The sequence below is a fragment of the Bos javanicus genome, chromosome 22 (genome assembly GCF_032452875.1).
Source record: "Bos javanicus breed banteng chromosome 22, ARS-OSU_banteng_1.0, whole genome shotgun sequence".
In the NCBI taxonomy this organism is placed as follows: Eukaryota; Metazoa; Chordata; class Mammalia; order Artiodactyla; family Bovidae; genus Bos; species Bos javanicus.
In genome coordinates, this window is record NC_083889.1 from 42892989 (window position 1) to 42906070 (window position 13082).

The 13082-nt window shown below is 41.4% G+C and overlaps 2 protein-coding genes across 20 annotated transcripts in view; one reads left to right on the top strand and one right to left on the bottom strand.

Annotated features, from left to right (window-relative positions):
- ACOX2 (acyl-CoA oxidase 2) overlaps positions 1-5693 on the top strand; it is a 30795-nt gene extending 25102 nt beyond the window's left edge. For all 9 annotated transcript variants that reach the window (XM_061397409.1, XM_061397405.1, XM_061397406.1 and 6 more), the window contains 2 exons: positions 1373-1505; positions 5348-5693. In XM_061397409.1, coding sequence (XP_061253393.1) covers positions 1373-1505; positions 5348-5410 — 196 coding nt within the window. In that variant the 3' untranslated portion in view covers positions 5411-5693. The remainder of the gene's footprint in view (positions 1-1372; positions 1506-5347) is intronic.
- A 2862-nt stretch (positions 5694-8555) lies between these two features.
- KCTD6 (potassium channel tetramerization domain containing 6) overlaps positions 8556-13082 on the bottom strand; it is a 47983-nt gene continuing 43456 nt past the window's right edge. For all 11 annotated transcript variants that reach the window (XM_061397425.1, XM_061397427.1, XM_061397432.1 and 8 more), the window contains 2 exons: positions 11331-11400; positions 8556-9962 (listed from right to left, as the gene is read on the bottom strand). In XM_061397425.1, the coding sequence (XP_061253409.1) occupies positions 9276-9962; positions 11331-11400 (757 nt within the window). In that variant the 3' untranslated portion in view covers positions 8556-9275. The remainder of the gene's footprint in view (positions 9963-11330; positions 11401-13082) is intronic.

The window sequence follows — 13082 nt, forward strand, 5'->3', positions numbered from 1 at the left end:
CCAAGCAGCGATCAGGGCCCGCTCGAGTCTTCAGGGCAGTCAGTATTGGTTTTTCAGGCATATATTGTTACAAAGGTGCGGGACAAAGTCGGTGGAAAACGGGATATAAACAAGGGACGGTATTTTGCTGAACAAGTATGACAAGCAAGAAACCTGTTGAATGTATCTTGCAGCGAGTGAATATAACAGACCATGGAATTTCAGATGGATGAAGAAAGACAGCTCACATAGATAGGGGACTTGAGGCAGTAGGTGCCAGTAGTGTCAAAGAATTATGAACAGCCCTGTAGGAAAACCATGTCATAATGATGAGAAAAGGCCATCCAGGATTAAAGTAAGTACAGTATCCCACGCACCTCAAATGCCGTGTGAAATGAGGGTTAAGGAAGAGTGTAAACAGTCATGTATTTTATTTCATATCCTCTGCTAAAAAAGGAAGAGAAGCATGTAAACAAGTTTTTAAATAACTTCATTCCATAGGTTAAAAGAAAATAATTTTGCTGCCTGAAAGGTAAAATGAGAATTACAGAAGTCAGAGCAGTAGAGGGAGTAAGCTAGAAAGACAAGAAACGGTGAAAAAGAAAATGGCTGGGCTTACGGTGAAATGAAGGCATGGATGATGAGCCCGGGTGTGTGACCCTGGCAGTCAGAGGGAGGCTGCAGATCAGTGCAGGAGAGTCAAGGACCTGAGGCATCAAGTTCTAGAGGATCCACACAGACAGTGAAACCACTAAGAATTATGACAGAAGGGCCAGGAGAGCGATCCCTGTGTCAGGAGAGCGTTGGTGGAGCACGGCCGAGCTGTGAACAGAGAGCATCTAAAGTCATAATAACATATAGAATACACAGCCGTTACAAGGTAAGCACTGAATGTTAGTCTGGCCGAAACTAACTATACTAGGAGGCAGGACGACCAAGGAGAGGAGGCAGAGGCTGGGGGTGGGGAGGGCACGGTGGCGCAAGCGAGGAGAGGCGTGCTAAAACAAATCCAATCTTCTGTAACAGGCACAGATGATATCTAGCAACACTGAACAGGAAGTAGTAATACAAACAAGACACTGAGAGGCATTCAGGTCAGTTCCCTAAAAAGCTGTTAAGAGAGTAAAACTTCGACTGCCTCTAGGGGCTGGGGGGAAGAAATGGAGGTGAGAGGCAGGGATATGCTGAGTTTAAATAACAAGCCTTGAAAACCTATTTGACTCTTTCTACTGTGCCTATATAACTGATCAAAAATTAAAACTTGCAAAAAAAATTAAAACTGAGCTGTTCAAAAAGTGGATAATGGTGCAACTTCTAATTAGATGTTATTATTCACCATTCCAGATGAATCAAGCAATCTAATATACTCACAAACTCTCTTTTTTCCTCTCAGGAAGGATGCTATCTTGTTAACTGATGCTTTTGACTTCACGGATCAGTGTTTAAATTCAGCACTCGGCTGTTATGATGGACATGCCTATGAACGTCTGTTCCAGTGGGCTCAGAAGTCACCCACCAATACTGAGGTAGCTGACTAGAACACTTGATAAATTACCTAAGAGAGCAGGGAACAAGCAGTGACTGTACCTCCATGCTTTTCCATGGCAATCGATGTCCATTAGATTAGAAATTGCTTGGCATAGTATATCTATTTACAGTATTTTAAGAATACAAAAAAAAAACAAAAAACAGGAGCAGAGATGTGGCCTGGCAGCGTCTCTGAGTTTGAACTGTAATCAGCAAAATGCACTGCTCAGAATTTGGTGAAGGGAATTAGGAGGAAGGACCAAGCTCTAAATCACAGCTTGACATACCCAAGGGCATACACACAGAGAGGCAGGCTGGCGTTTAAGTAACAGAAATAAGAAGACAAACGGCTGCACTGATTTAACCACCTTATTTTCAGCCTTTTAACTCTCAGTTTAGTGTTGATACAGCAGGTGTTGAGAGGGACAGGAAGCTTGGGGGGGGGGTGTCTCTCTCAGATCTCACCACTTGGGAGAGACGCCCTCCTTCCTCTTTAAGGAACAGCACCCCAGGGACAGAGGGGCCGCCGCAGCGCGTCAGTGTCCCAGGAAGCCAAGTGAATGACAAGTACATAGGTGACGGTGAAAAGATCCCCAGCCGGCCTAGGAGAGACCACCAGAACTCATTAACAGAAGGCGGCGGAGGACCCAATAAATCCTAACAGCCTGGGGCCAGGGTCCCAGACTCTCTGCTGTGAGCCTCGAGGAATCAATGGGTACATTAACTGGAGGAGAGAAATGGATCCTGCATTTAGAATTTGGGAAACCAACATTTAATAGCTGACTTGATACAGATGATCAAAACAAAGGCTCTCTATAGCTACACAACAGGCTATTTTGAATTCTATACTGCAAATGTGTTATTCAGATGATGAAGCTTACTTTTTTACCTCTTCTGTCAAATTTCAGAAAAAGTGTCTTAACACCTCATCAAATTGGCACCTCTCAGGCGTCCATTCACACTTAGCATGGTGTTAGACTTGCTCTTAACGTTCTGCATCCTGTCATACCTCACAGCTTAATTTAACATGGTTATCTTAAGTTGCACCACAACCAGTTACCCCCCAGAAGCTTATCAGATAGAAGGCCAATCCGTTTCGGTCCTTCCGTCTCCAGGAAGGCACCCTTCTAACTCAGCAAGGAAATATCAAGAACTTACCTAAAGACTGTACATTTATTGGTTAGCACAGTCTTACATTATGTTACTTTTTCTAATGATTAGATCTCTACTTTCTAACGTTTAAACCCTGGCAAAGAGCTACAGCGATCCCATCCCTCTAGATTAGCCCCTGTGATCTAAAGAGACACACATGCCCTTTGATGCTTGAGAGAAAAACCTCCCCTGCCTTAACACCTGTCAGGGAGCACTGCCATATCCAGCTCAAAGCTGCTTTAGCAGCAATGCGAGGAAGCATGCCAGTTCTCCTGTTCCTCATCTTCACCAAAGAACAGAGGGGGCTCTCTGTCTTTTACTTGTTTCTACCCTTCTTCTTGAAAGAATTTACTCTGGACACTGTATGACTGCAGGCTTGTCTAAGTGAGGGGCGTCACTGACCCAGGGCATCAGCACACTGGGTAGGGATGTGGATGCTCGACACCCCAGGCACCCTCCCCGATCTCCTGCCACTTGACTGTGAACAGGGATGGAATTCATCGTCCCAACTCCAGGGTCTACCAGAGTAGATGCTTTCATTACGGAGTAAATGAACATGGTTCTGCGACCTGCACAGGGGGCAAGGACCCTGCTGCACACACAGTAACGCCACTCCTGCCATCCCAGTGCACCTCACCTCGCTAAAAAGGGGCAAGGGAGAGCAGTGTGGCTCTTGCTCACACGCTGATTTCAGGAACGTGAGTTCACACCTGACCTTGAAGGACTGTTTCCAGCTAGTTGAAATGACACTTGTTTGACTACCAATATTCAGCCCCCTCATCTTACATTTGCAGCTCCTCTACGGACTACCAAAATAGCACTTTTAAAGAGTTATTGTCTAATCTGCTGTAGGTAATTTTGAAGCTGCAGAAAGAGACATTTGCCCCCCTCGTTTGCCCTAGCAGAAAAAGGAACACTACAGGTATTTCAAATCAATTTAAATGAAAGCTACTCTGAAATATGCCTCGTCAGACACAAAAGTACAAACGGGAATTTATTTCCCTGACATTCCTACCAAAAGGAAAATGCTATGCTGAGTGAAATGTGTTAGAACTGGAAGCATCTCTTCTGTCTAGGGGAAGTTAAGTGTTGAACTCTAACCCAGACAGCAGGATGCACTCTCATGGTTTACTCTCTCCTCGGTGTCTTCCGTCTTTCCCCCTGATTTGGATGCTATCTCAAGCCCGTTTCTTTGTAATGAACTGCAAAAGGCTGTTCCCCTTTCCCACTCAGTTCAGTGCAGTCGCTCATTCATGTCCGACTCTTTGTGACCCCACGAACTGCAGCATGCCAGGCCTCCCTGTCCATCACCAACTCCCAGAGTTCACCCAAACCCATGTCCATTGAATTGGTGATGCCATCCAGTCATCTCATCCTCTGTCGTCCCTTTCTCCTCCTGCCTTCAATCTTTCCCAACATCAGGGTCTTTTCAAGTGAGTCAGCTCTTCACATGAGGTGGCCAAAATACTGGAGTTTCAGCTTTAACATCAGTCCTTCCAGTGAACACCCAGGACTGACCTCCTTGCAGTCCAAGGGACTCTCAAGAGTCTTCTCTAACACCACAGTTCAAAAGCATCAATTCTTCAGAGCTCAGCTTTCTTCACAGTCCAACTCTCACATCCATACATGACCACTGGAAAAACCATAGCCTTGACTAAACAGACCTTTGTGGACAAAGTAATGTCTCTGCTTTTTAATATGCTGTCTAGGTTGGTCATAGCTTTCCTTCCAAGGAGTAAGCGTCTTTTAATTTCATGGCTGCAATCACCGTCTGCAGTGACCCTAACCCTTCCCCACTAGAACTCCTCTAAGAGATTACCTATAGATGCAAGCAGTAGAGACACCACTGGGGATAATTTCTAAACAAGAATCCTATCTCCCCCCAATTATTCTACTGTAGAAATCTGTTAAAATGGTTGCCAGATGTTCAACACACCTACCGATTCATTCGCTCATTCAATCATTTAACAAATAGTTATTGAGCATTTGAGGTATACCAGAAGCTATGCTAGGTGCTGAGGACACAGTGGAGAACCCCTGTCATCAGGGAACTTACAGTTTCAGCTCAGACAGGCAAAAAAGTGAAACAATATCATAAAAGATGAGGGTAGAGCAGTGAAATGAAGACATCACATTAGAGAATAAGGTAGGCACTTCCCTGTGGTCCAGTGGTTAAGACTACTCCACACTCCCAACGCAGGGAGCACAGGTTCGATCCCTGGTCGGGCACTAAGATCCCATGTGCTGTGCGATGGGGCCAAAAAATAATAAATAGATGAATATTTTTAGAGAGAGAGAACAAGGTATATTAAGAACACCCAATTCTGACACAGAACGCTGCTTATTTCATTCCACCTTCTGGTTTCTTGTTTTTTGGTTAATGTGCTCAATTTCAAAGAGTCAAGCCTTTTATTTGTATTAAATCCCCAAAGCAAAATGGTAAGCTGTGTTTTTTTAATTGGCCACCTGCATCCACAATTTGAAATCTGCATGAGAAAAGGAAGGATGCCCTTTGGAAAAAAATGTTTCCCCATATGTTCATCACAAAATGGATTTTAAAAATACATTTAAAAATTAAGAATCTTATGTAACATTACTGTTTTGAAATTACAAACTTAATGTGAAAGTGAAAGTCATTAATCCTGGCAGAAAAAGTCTGTTTTAATAATGCACTTCTTTCTACTCACAGGGGAACCCTGCCTATGAGAAATATATAAGACCACTATTACAAGGCCAGAGAGCCAGGCTCTGAGACGACCCGCAGCACTGGAGAGGCAGCACCGTGTGCTCGTCATGCTACGGCGCAGGTGTCCTTAAAATCTACAACCACACATGCACGTATTGTTTAAAAGAATCATTATCCTTCAGAGACAGTCTGAAGCATGTGAAATATCTGATTTATTCCAAAATAATCCAGGGGAAGAAACAGGGGGAGTGAATCATTGTTAAAGCTGTTCAATGGGTACGTGGGTGTTTACACTATTCTACTTCCGAATGTTTGAAATTTCCCACAATTAAAAACAAAGCACTATCCATTTGTAGCATCTGTTTTGTGAAATCCCAGGGTTTTGCTTTAGATCTAGCAAAAGCCAACAGATCTATTAGTTATCACTTGTGTTGTCACAGCACACATTTATTCATCCCAGGGCTTAAAAGAAAACACACACACACACTGCTGCTAAGTCGCTTCAGTCGTGTCCAACTCTGTGCAACCCCACAGACGGCAGCCCACCAGGCTCCCCCGTCCCTGGGATTCTCCAGGCAAGAACACTGGAGCGGGTTGCCATTTCCTTCTCCATTCCGTGAAAGCGAAAAGTGAAAGTGAAGTCATTCAGTCGTGTCAGACTCTTCGAGACCCCATGGACTGCAGCCTACCAGGCTCCTCCGCCCATTGGATTTTCCAGGCAAGAGTGATGGAGTGGGGTGCCATCGCCTTCTCTGATACACACACACACGCACATACACAATCCTCTTCTAAAAGTGTATATACTTGCCATAGTCTAAATAAAATGTCAATCACCTCACGCCAATCAGAATGGTTGTCACTAAAAAGATAAGAAATAGGGACTTCCCTCATGGTCCAGTCAGTGGCCAAGACTCTGCTTCCAGCTCAAGGGGGCAGGGGTTCAATCTCTGGTCAGGGAACTAGATCCCACATGCCACAAGTAAGACCCAGCACAGCCAAATAAATAAATACTTTAAAAATAAATTAAAAAAAATTTTTTTAAGGTAATAAATAACAAGTACTGGCAAGGATATGGAGAAAGGAAAACACTTGTGCACCGTTGGAGGGGAGTGTAAGTTGGTGCAACCACTGTGGAAAACAGTATGGAGGTTCCTCAAAAAGTTAAAAATAGAGCTATGATGCAGTCCAGCAATTCCACTTCTGAGTATGTGCCCAAAGAAAACAAGAACACTAACTTGAACGATACCTGTGTACACCTACAGTCACTGCAGCATTATTTACGACAGCAAAGATATGGGAACCATCTAAGAGTCCAACACATGAACGGACAAAGAAATTATGGTGTACATAAACAGCGATATTACTCAGCCGTAAAAAAGAATGAGACTGTACCATCTACAAGAGCATCAACGGTCCTAGAGAGTACTAGGCCACATAAAATAAATCAGACAAAAGACAGACAAAGGCCATATAATTTCAATTCTATTAAATTCTATCAAAAAAAAAAAATGAGCAAACAAAACAGAAAGAGACTCAAAGATACAGCAGTGGTTGTTGGGGAGGTAGGACACAGGTGAAAGATTAGAAGACACAAACTTTCAGTTATAAAATAAGTCACAGGATGTAACGGATACCACAGGGAGTACAGTCAGCAACACTGTGGAGACTGGTGACACATGGTCCCCAGATTTACCGTGATTGATCGATTCATAATGAATATGAATGTCCAATCACCATGTAGTACACCTGAAATCAACACAATATTGTATGTCAACTATACTTAAATTTAAAAACTGAAAAGAAAAAAAACAGCCCTAGGGATACAACATAAATGTTTAAAAATCAACTCTTCTACAATAAAAATCATTTAAAATTTCATAAAAGACATAACTGTCTCAAATTACCCAAATATAACCACGCTACATTTTTCACATCATTTTCAACTGCCCAAGTTAATACACTCAAAATTAAATATTATCAAACAAATGGCAAAAAACCTCAGCAGGCTACTTTTCCTAATATACTCATATAATCATTTAATCGTTAATAACATAAATCTTAGAAAATTTACCAAAAGCAAACTTATCTCCAGTAATCTGGACAAGGGAGAGGCCTCATAAACATTTAACTCTTAAAACCCTGGAACAACTAATAGTCATACTTCATACCAGTTTTCAGTCCAAATTAATTTTATCTTTCATTCACCTCTGTTAACAATGCGTTGACTGGCTAAGCTGTTCCTTTCCTTGTTGTTTGTTTTTTAGGTAACCCCTAATCAATTTGAAGTAGGAGACAATTTTCTAAAATGATAACCTCATACTTATGAAACCACAGCCACCTACCAATAGTTAACGTTAAGGGATTTTAGTTTGAAAACGGTGAAAATGGGGGTAATTACAGGTTTCTAGATATTGGTCACTTGTCAAACCTTAAATTTTCAGAACGAAGTGGGCAAACACGGATGTAAGACAGTGTTCCCATCCTCCTTTTAAAGAAGAGAATTTCAGAATCTTCTCAGAGAAGAAAAGGGAGTCTGGGGTGCACAGCCTCGGAACCCTACTCCTCCCTTAGACAACAGGAAAATTTCTGAACTGTCTTTTAAAAGGTGTTCTAGTAAACTAGGAAGTTTCACTATAGTTAACATAATCCTTCCTGTGAGCAACTTCCAAGAAACAGAATCAAATGAACTATGCAAAATAAGACTACAGTGAAATAAATAAAAGTACACCGTATCTCCAACTGTTCTAGATCCTTCGTTCACTCCAGTTTCCTTCTCCTCAGAAAGTTAATCTTAATAATAAATTGCATTCATGGGTCACCATTAATACGTGAGAATAAAATGGCTCGAGTCGGTTTGTCCCTGTGCTCAATACAAAGCTAGAACAAGGGTCACAGAGCAATGACAACCGGAGAAAAATCTATGATCTTCAAAATAAGTCCTATTGGAAAAAAAATTGTTAAGCTGTACGTTCGCTGTCCAACTATGCGCTGTTTTAAACTAAACTAGTAATTTCATCAATTCCTGACTCGACAGCACAGTAGAATTCCATAAACTGCACCCTGAAGCTCCCACTGGGTCCTTCTGAATCAAATACAAACATGCTATAGGCAGTATTTATTAGGACATAAAACAATTCACCTTTTAGACAAGGATTAAGATTTCCCCCCTTAACAATAATCAACCAATACACACCTAATTCTCATATTTCAATTTTTATTGTTTTTTTTTTTTTTTCTGGTAGACAGTACCACTTGACAATTATACTGCACCAGGCATAAGATGTTAAGATTTCTACCACAGGGACGTTTTGTATTCAGAATCCAATATAAATATTTCTAGTCAGACATCTCCATGGCTACAGATATTTGGTTGCTTGATTTATATGCATAGAAAGAAACAGTTGTCATAACTGTAAAAAGCAGTACTTAACAAGTACTTTTACATGATTGGAATAGTTTTCCTTTAATATTACAATACTGCTTATTGGTCTGAAAACTAGGTCACCCTACATGATGTCTACATGACGTTCTGATTTTTCCCCAAGGCATCATGAGTACTCTGTTTATTCTTTCACTCCTGCGTTTTTAGCCTTCTAGTTGATTTAGGGGCTATTTAATCAGAAATCATTTTAGCACTGCAAAAAAAAAAAAAAAAGCTTTGTTAAATCATTATAGACCATAATGATTTTCAGACTTCTTTGTATTAAAAAAAAAAAAAAAACGGTATTTGGAGGCTCGGAACAGGCACATGCACACTTGGGGTGAAGGGAACAAAATATAGAGGAGTACTTCCTTCTGGTCCCCAATGCCTTCAAATAAATACAAATATTAAAAAAAAAATCTCACACTGTGATTTAAAAAAAAAAAAAAAAAGTCAGCCTCTTGGATGTCCTGGGAAGTCCACTTCCAGGAACCTCCCCCAGGGCTGAGGTCAGTCGTCCGTCTTCCGGGCCAGCCTGCAGAAAGTCCAGTTGTGCTCCACCGTGTTCTCGTTGGCCCGCTCACTCATGTGGTGCACTCGGGTGTTGCGGATCGTGAAACCCTGTTTTGTAATGTACTCCATCAGGTGGACGCGGAGAGAGACTTCCTGGTGATAATCACAGGGTCCGAAAGTAAAGGACACCTGGCAATCTCTGGTGTCCATCATGTGCTTATTCCACTTCGTAAAATAGTTTGATATGCCTTCTAGTAAGGAATGAACCTTGGTGGTAATGGTTAACTGGGTTATGATGACAGCTACCGGATTGGAGTACTTAGAAAGCTTCCGGGTACTAGATAACTCCACGACTTCTTCAAAAGTATCCACAGGATACAAAGGCTTGGGGTCATTGAGACACTGAATCAAGGGCTCAATCTGATAAAAGTCTGCTTCTTTCCGAAGCAGATCAAATTCCTTAAAATCCAGGGGTAAGGTCAGCTCTGAAGTTCTTAAGAAGTTGAGGACATATCGGAAAAGAGGTCCATCTCGATCAATGAAGTAATTGCCTTGAGGGTCTCGAGCTGTGGGGAAGTCCCCCCCAAACATGGCTCCAAGCATGGAATCCGGGTAACGCGTCAATGTGGTGAGCGATGTCGTGTACAAGTGTCCACCTACATTTAACGTGACTGGGTCAGTCATCTGAAATTGTTTAAAACATGATCAGTCATCTGAAAATAAATTTTTCTTAAATCCTAACTTTGACCAATTAAGAAAAGTAGTGGCAACAAGCAAAGCGAAAGATTCAGGCTACAGCACATCCAGCAAGCCACTGATGCAAAACAGCTTTAGTTTCAGTGAGAAACCCACCCAGATGAAGGGATCGAACATTCACTTCCAACAGAAAAAAGAGCTATGTCCACCGCTTCAGAGCCTTACACTGAAAAAGGAGGGCATGACTTCCGAAGCCATTTAATTTCAGGCCCAGGGTCTAGAGGTTTTCAGGTTAGAGTACATTATGGGAAGAGGAAGAGAAACTTAAAATATACTCATTTTCTCCCCAGTTTAAAAAAAAAAAAACAAAACTTCTATGTTTCCTAATTCAATTTAACATAAAACAATATAAATGATTGAATAACATAAAGATACCTATTTCAGTATTTTTGTCTTTTCCCCCTCAAGAAGGGAAAAGATGAAATTTTTTTTTTTTAAGATGAAATTTTAAAAATAAAAGTTTGTGTGGACTTAATCTCAACTTTTCATGGAAGAAATAGTGCCAAATACTAACTTAAAATACACAGTTTGGTCAAAACAATCTCATATATTTTGTTGTTGTTCAGTCTCTAAGTCATGTCCAACTCCTTGCAACTCCACTGACTGCAGCCCGCCAGGCTCCTGTCCATTGGATTTTCAAGGCAAGAAGACTGGAGTGGGTTCTCACATACCCAAAGGCTAAGAGCAGCTTTCAAATTTCATAATCTGATAGTATAATCACTTTTGTAACATTAATGTCACAATCTGACCTTTAATTTTGAAAAGCAAGCTTCTCTAAATAATACATACCTTTGGCTTTTAAAACCATACTTAAGAAATAAAGCAAGACAGGTAAAGACAGGTAATATGCAAATAAAACATTTCTTACCAAAGGAAAAAAAAAAAACATAGGAAGACACATGCACATGCAAAAGAAAAGTACCAGCGGGCAAGTGGCTCTCAACCATTAACCTCCCACCACAGGAAAACGGCCTGCCGACTGTCACCCACCGCACACTCATTTACCAGTCACTACTCTACGAAGCAAGCGTCTTAAGAGAAAGATACTTTAAGACCAAAAACACAGTGATTATTACAAGTTACATGGAGAGTCCACGCTGAGCTCGCTTACTTAAAAACACCAAAGTTAAAACACCCAAAAATACACAGGACTAATTGCGGGGGAGGGAAGGGTTGTACCATTCGTAAGTTCCATTCTCATTGAGATGCATTATACCTAAGAATACATATGAAGCGAGAAAAGACACACAGGAATAATTTGCCAGCCTTCAGAACGCATCCTCAAAAGCCTCTCACCATATAGCCCCAGTCTCCATTATCCATCTGCTCCAGTGCTGCGTCTCGGGGAGCCCAGGTTCCAGGGAAACTTGGGGAAGAGAAAAAGACATGAGACAGTGCATATCACTATGAAAACAGAAGACAGGTTTCTCACCCAACAGCAGGCCAAACACCAGAGAAACACTCATCTTTGTTCTAAGGCAAAGATCTAGGGGAGAAACAATTTCCCAAAGGTCTTCTGGGGTCCCCCGACATCCTTACCACAATGGGTACCTAAGAGACTGGCAAATGTTTATACAGAGGAAAGAGTTATCCTAAACTTTGAGAGGAAGGTAGAGAGTCTAGGGAGTAAACCAGTTATTAAAATTCTACCTGTCTTCTCTTAAAATTCAATTTTTAGAATTCCTGCAGGAGAACATTATGATTAACCCTACAACCTTATCTGGTACAAAACTATGACGATCCTTATCAAAAAGGTTAACAGAGGGAAACAGTAAACTCTTTTTCATAAGCATTTCAGCTACATAAACTAAACATCTTAGTAAAAGCATTAAAAACCATAAACCTCCAAGACACTAGCATCTCCTTCCAAGAGAAATACACCAGAAACGTAGCTCTGCTGTAACACAGAAAACCTAATTACATTTCATTTTCTACAATAATCAAAACAAATACAAAACAAGTTAAATGCCGAACCATTAGAGCACAATTTGGGGCAGAAAAGAACCTTACCAATCTATCATGAGAGTCACTAGGCTGGCACTTAGGAAGGGACAGCCTAAAGACATTGATAAACACCCAGATATTCATGATGCCATTTTTATTTTATTTTTATCTACAATTTAAAAGCACTTAAACAGTTTCTCAGCTCCTGAACTGCTTCAGTCCGTTCTCCTTCACACACATTAATTCCCAAACCTCCCAGCAATGCAAACTCCAGGGCAAATTTCAAAAGCTTTGACAAGAGACAATAAGAAACATGGACTTAAGGGTATTTAACCAGGAAAAGCACTGTTTGTTTGTTTGTTTGGTCTTGTTTTTTTAACGGATTCATTTTTCCCACTTTTAGAGGAATCTGGCACACTAATTCCCAGAACAGGCCCTGGCTACAGAAGATCACAAAGGCTCTTTCTCAAAAGGTCACTCAGGCATGTAGAGAACATTTGCATAGCACAGCAGGGGCTGAAATCAGAGCCTCAAGCATCCATTTCTCTACCTTGCAAATTCTTCAAAGCAAACAAGCTAAAATGTAAACCAGACAACTGTGCGGTCAGTTTTTATTCTCCACACTCAGCAGCTGGGAATAGGTAGGGCTCCACATGCTATAGGGTGAGAAATGGAGCAAACATCAAATGCAGGGCTGCGATGACAATCTCTCATTCCTCTGACTGACTTCAACAACAGAATTTTGAGAGAACCAAGAAACAGGTTTTTACCAATTTGTATTATGTGCACCTAATTCAGTTACTGATGCAACAGACAGATCAGCAGATGGAACAACTGAGTGATTTAAAAGGTCAGTCACCCAAAAGTTCTGCTAAGATGCCCACCTCTGGCCTTCTCCCATCACCCAAAGGGTTCATTACTGGCAGCCTCAAAAATAATTCAGTCGACCAACATTCACTGGAGGGTAGAAGGGGAGGTGGGGGGCCTGTGTGCAATCCACATACACAGAAACAGGAAAGTATGGTCCTTGCCCCGGTGGGGCTTTCAGTCTATGAAGAAGGGCCACACGCAACAACTCAAGTACAGAATTCGAAGGTCCCATAT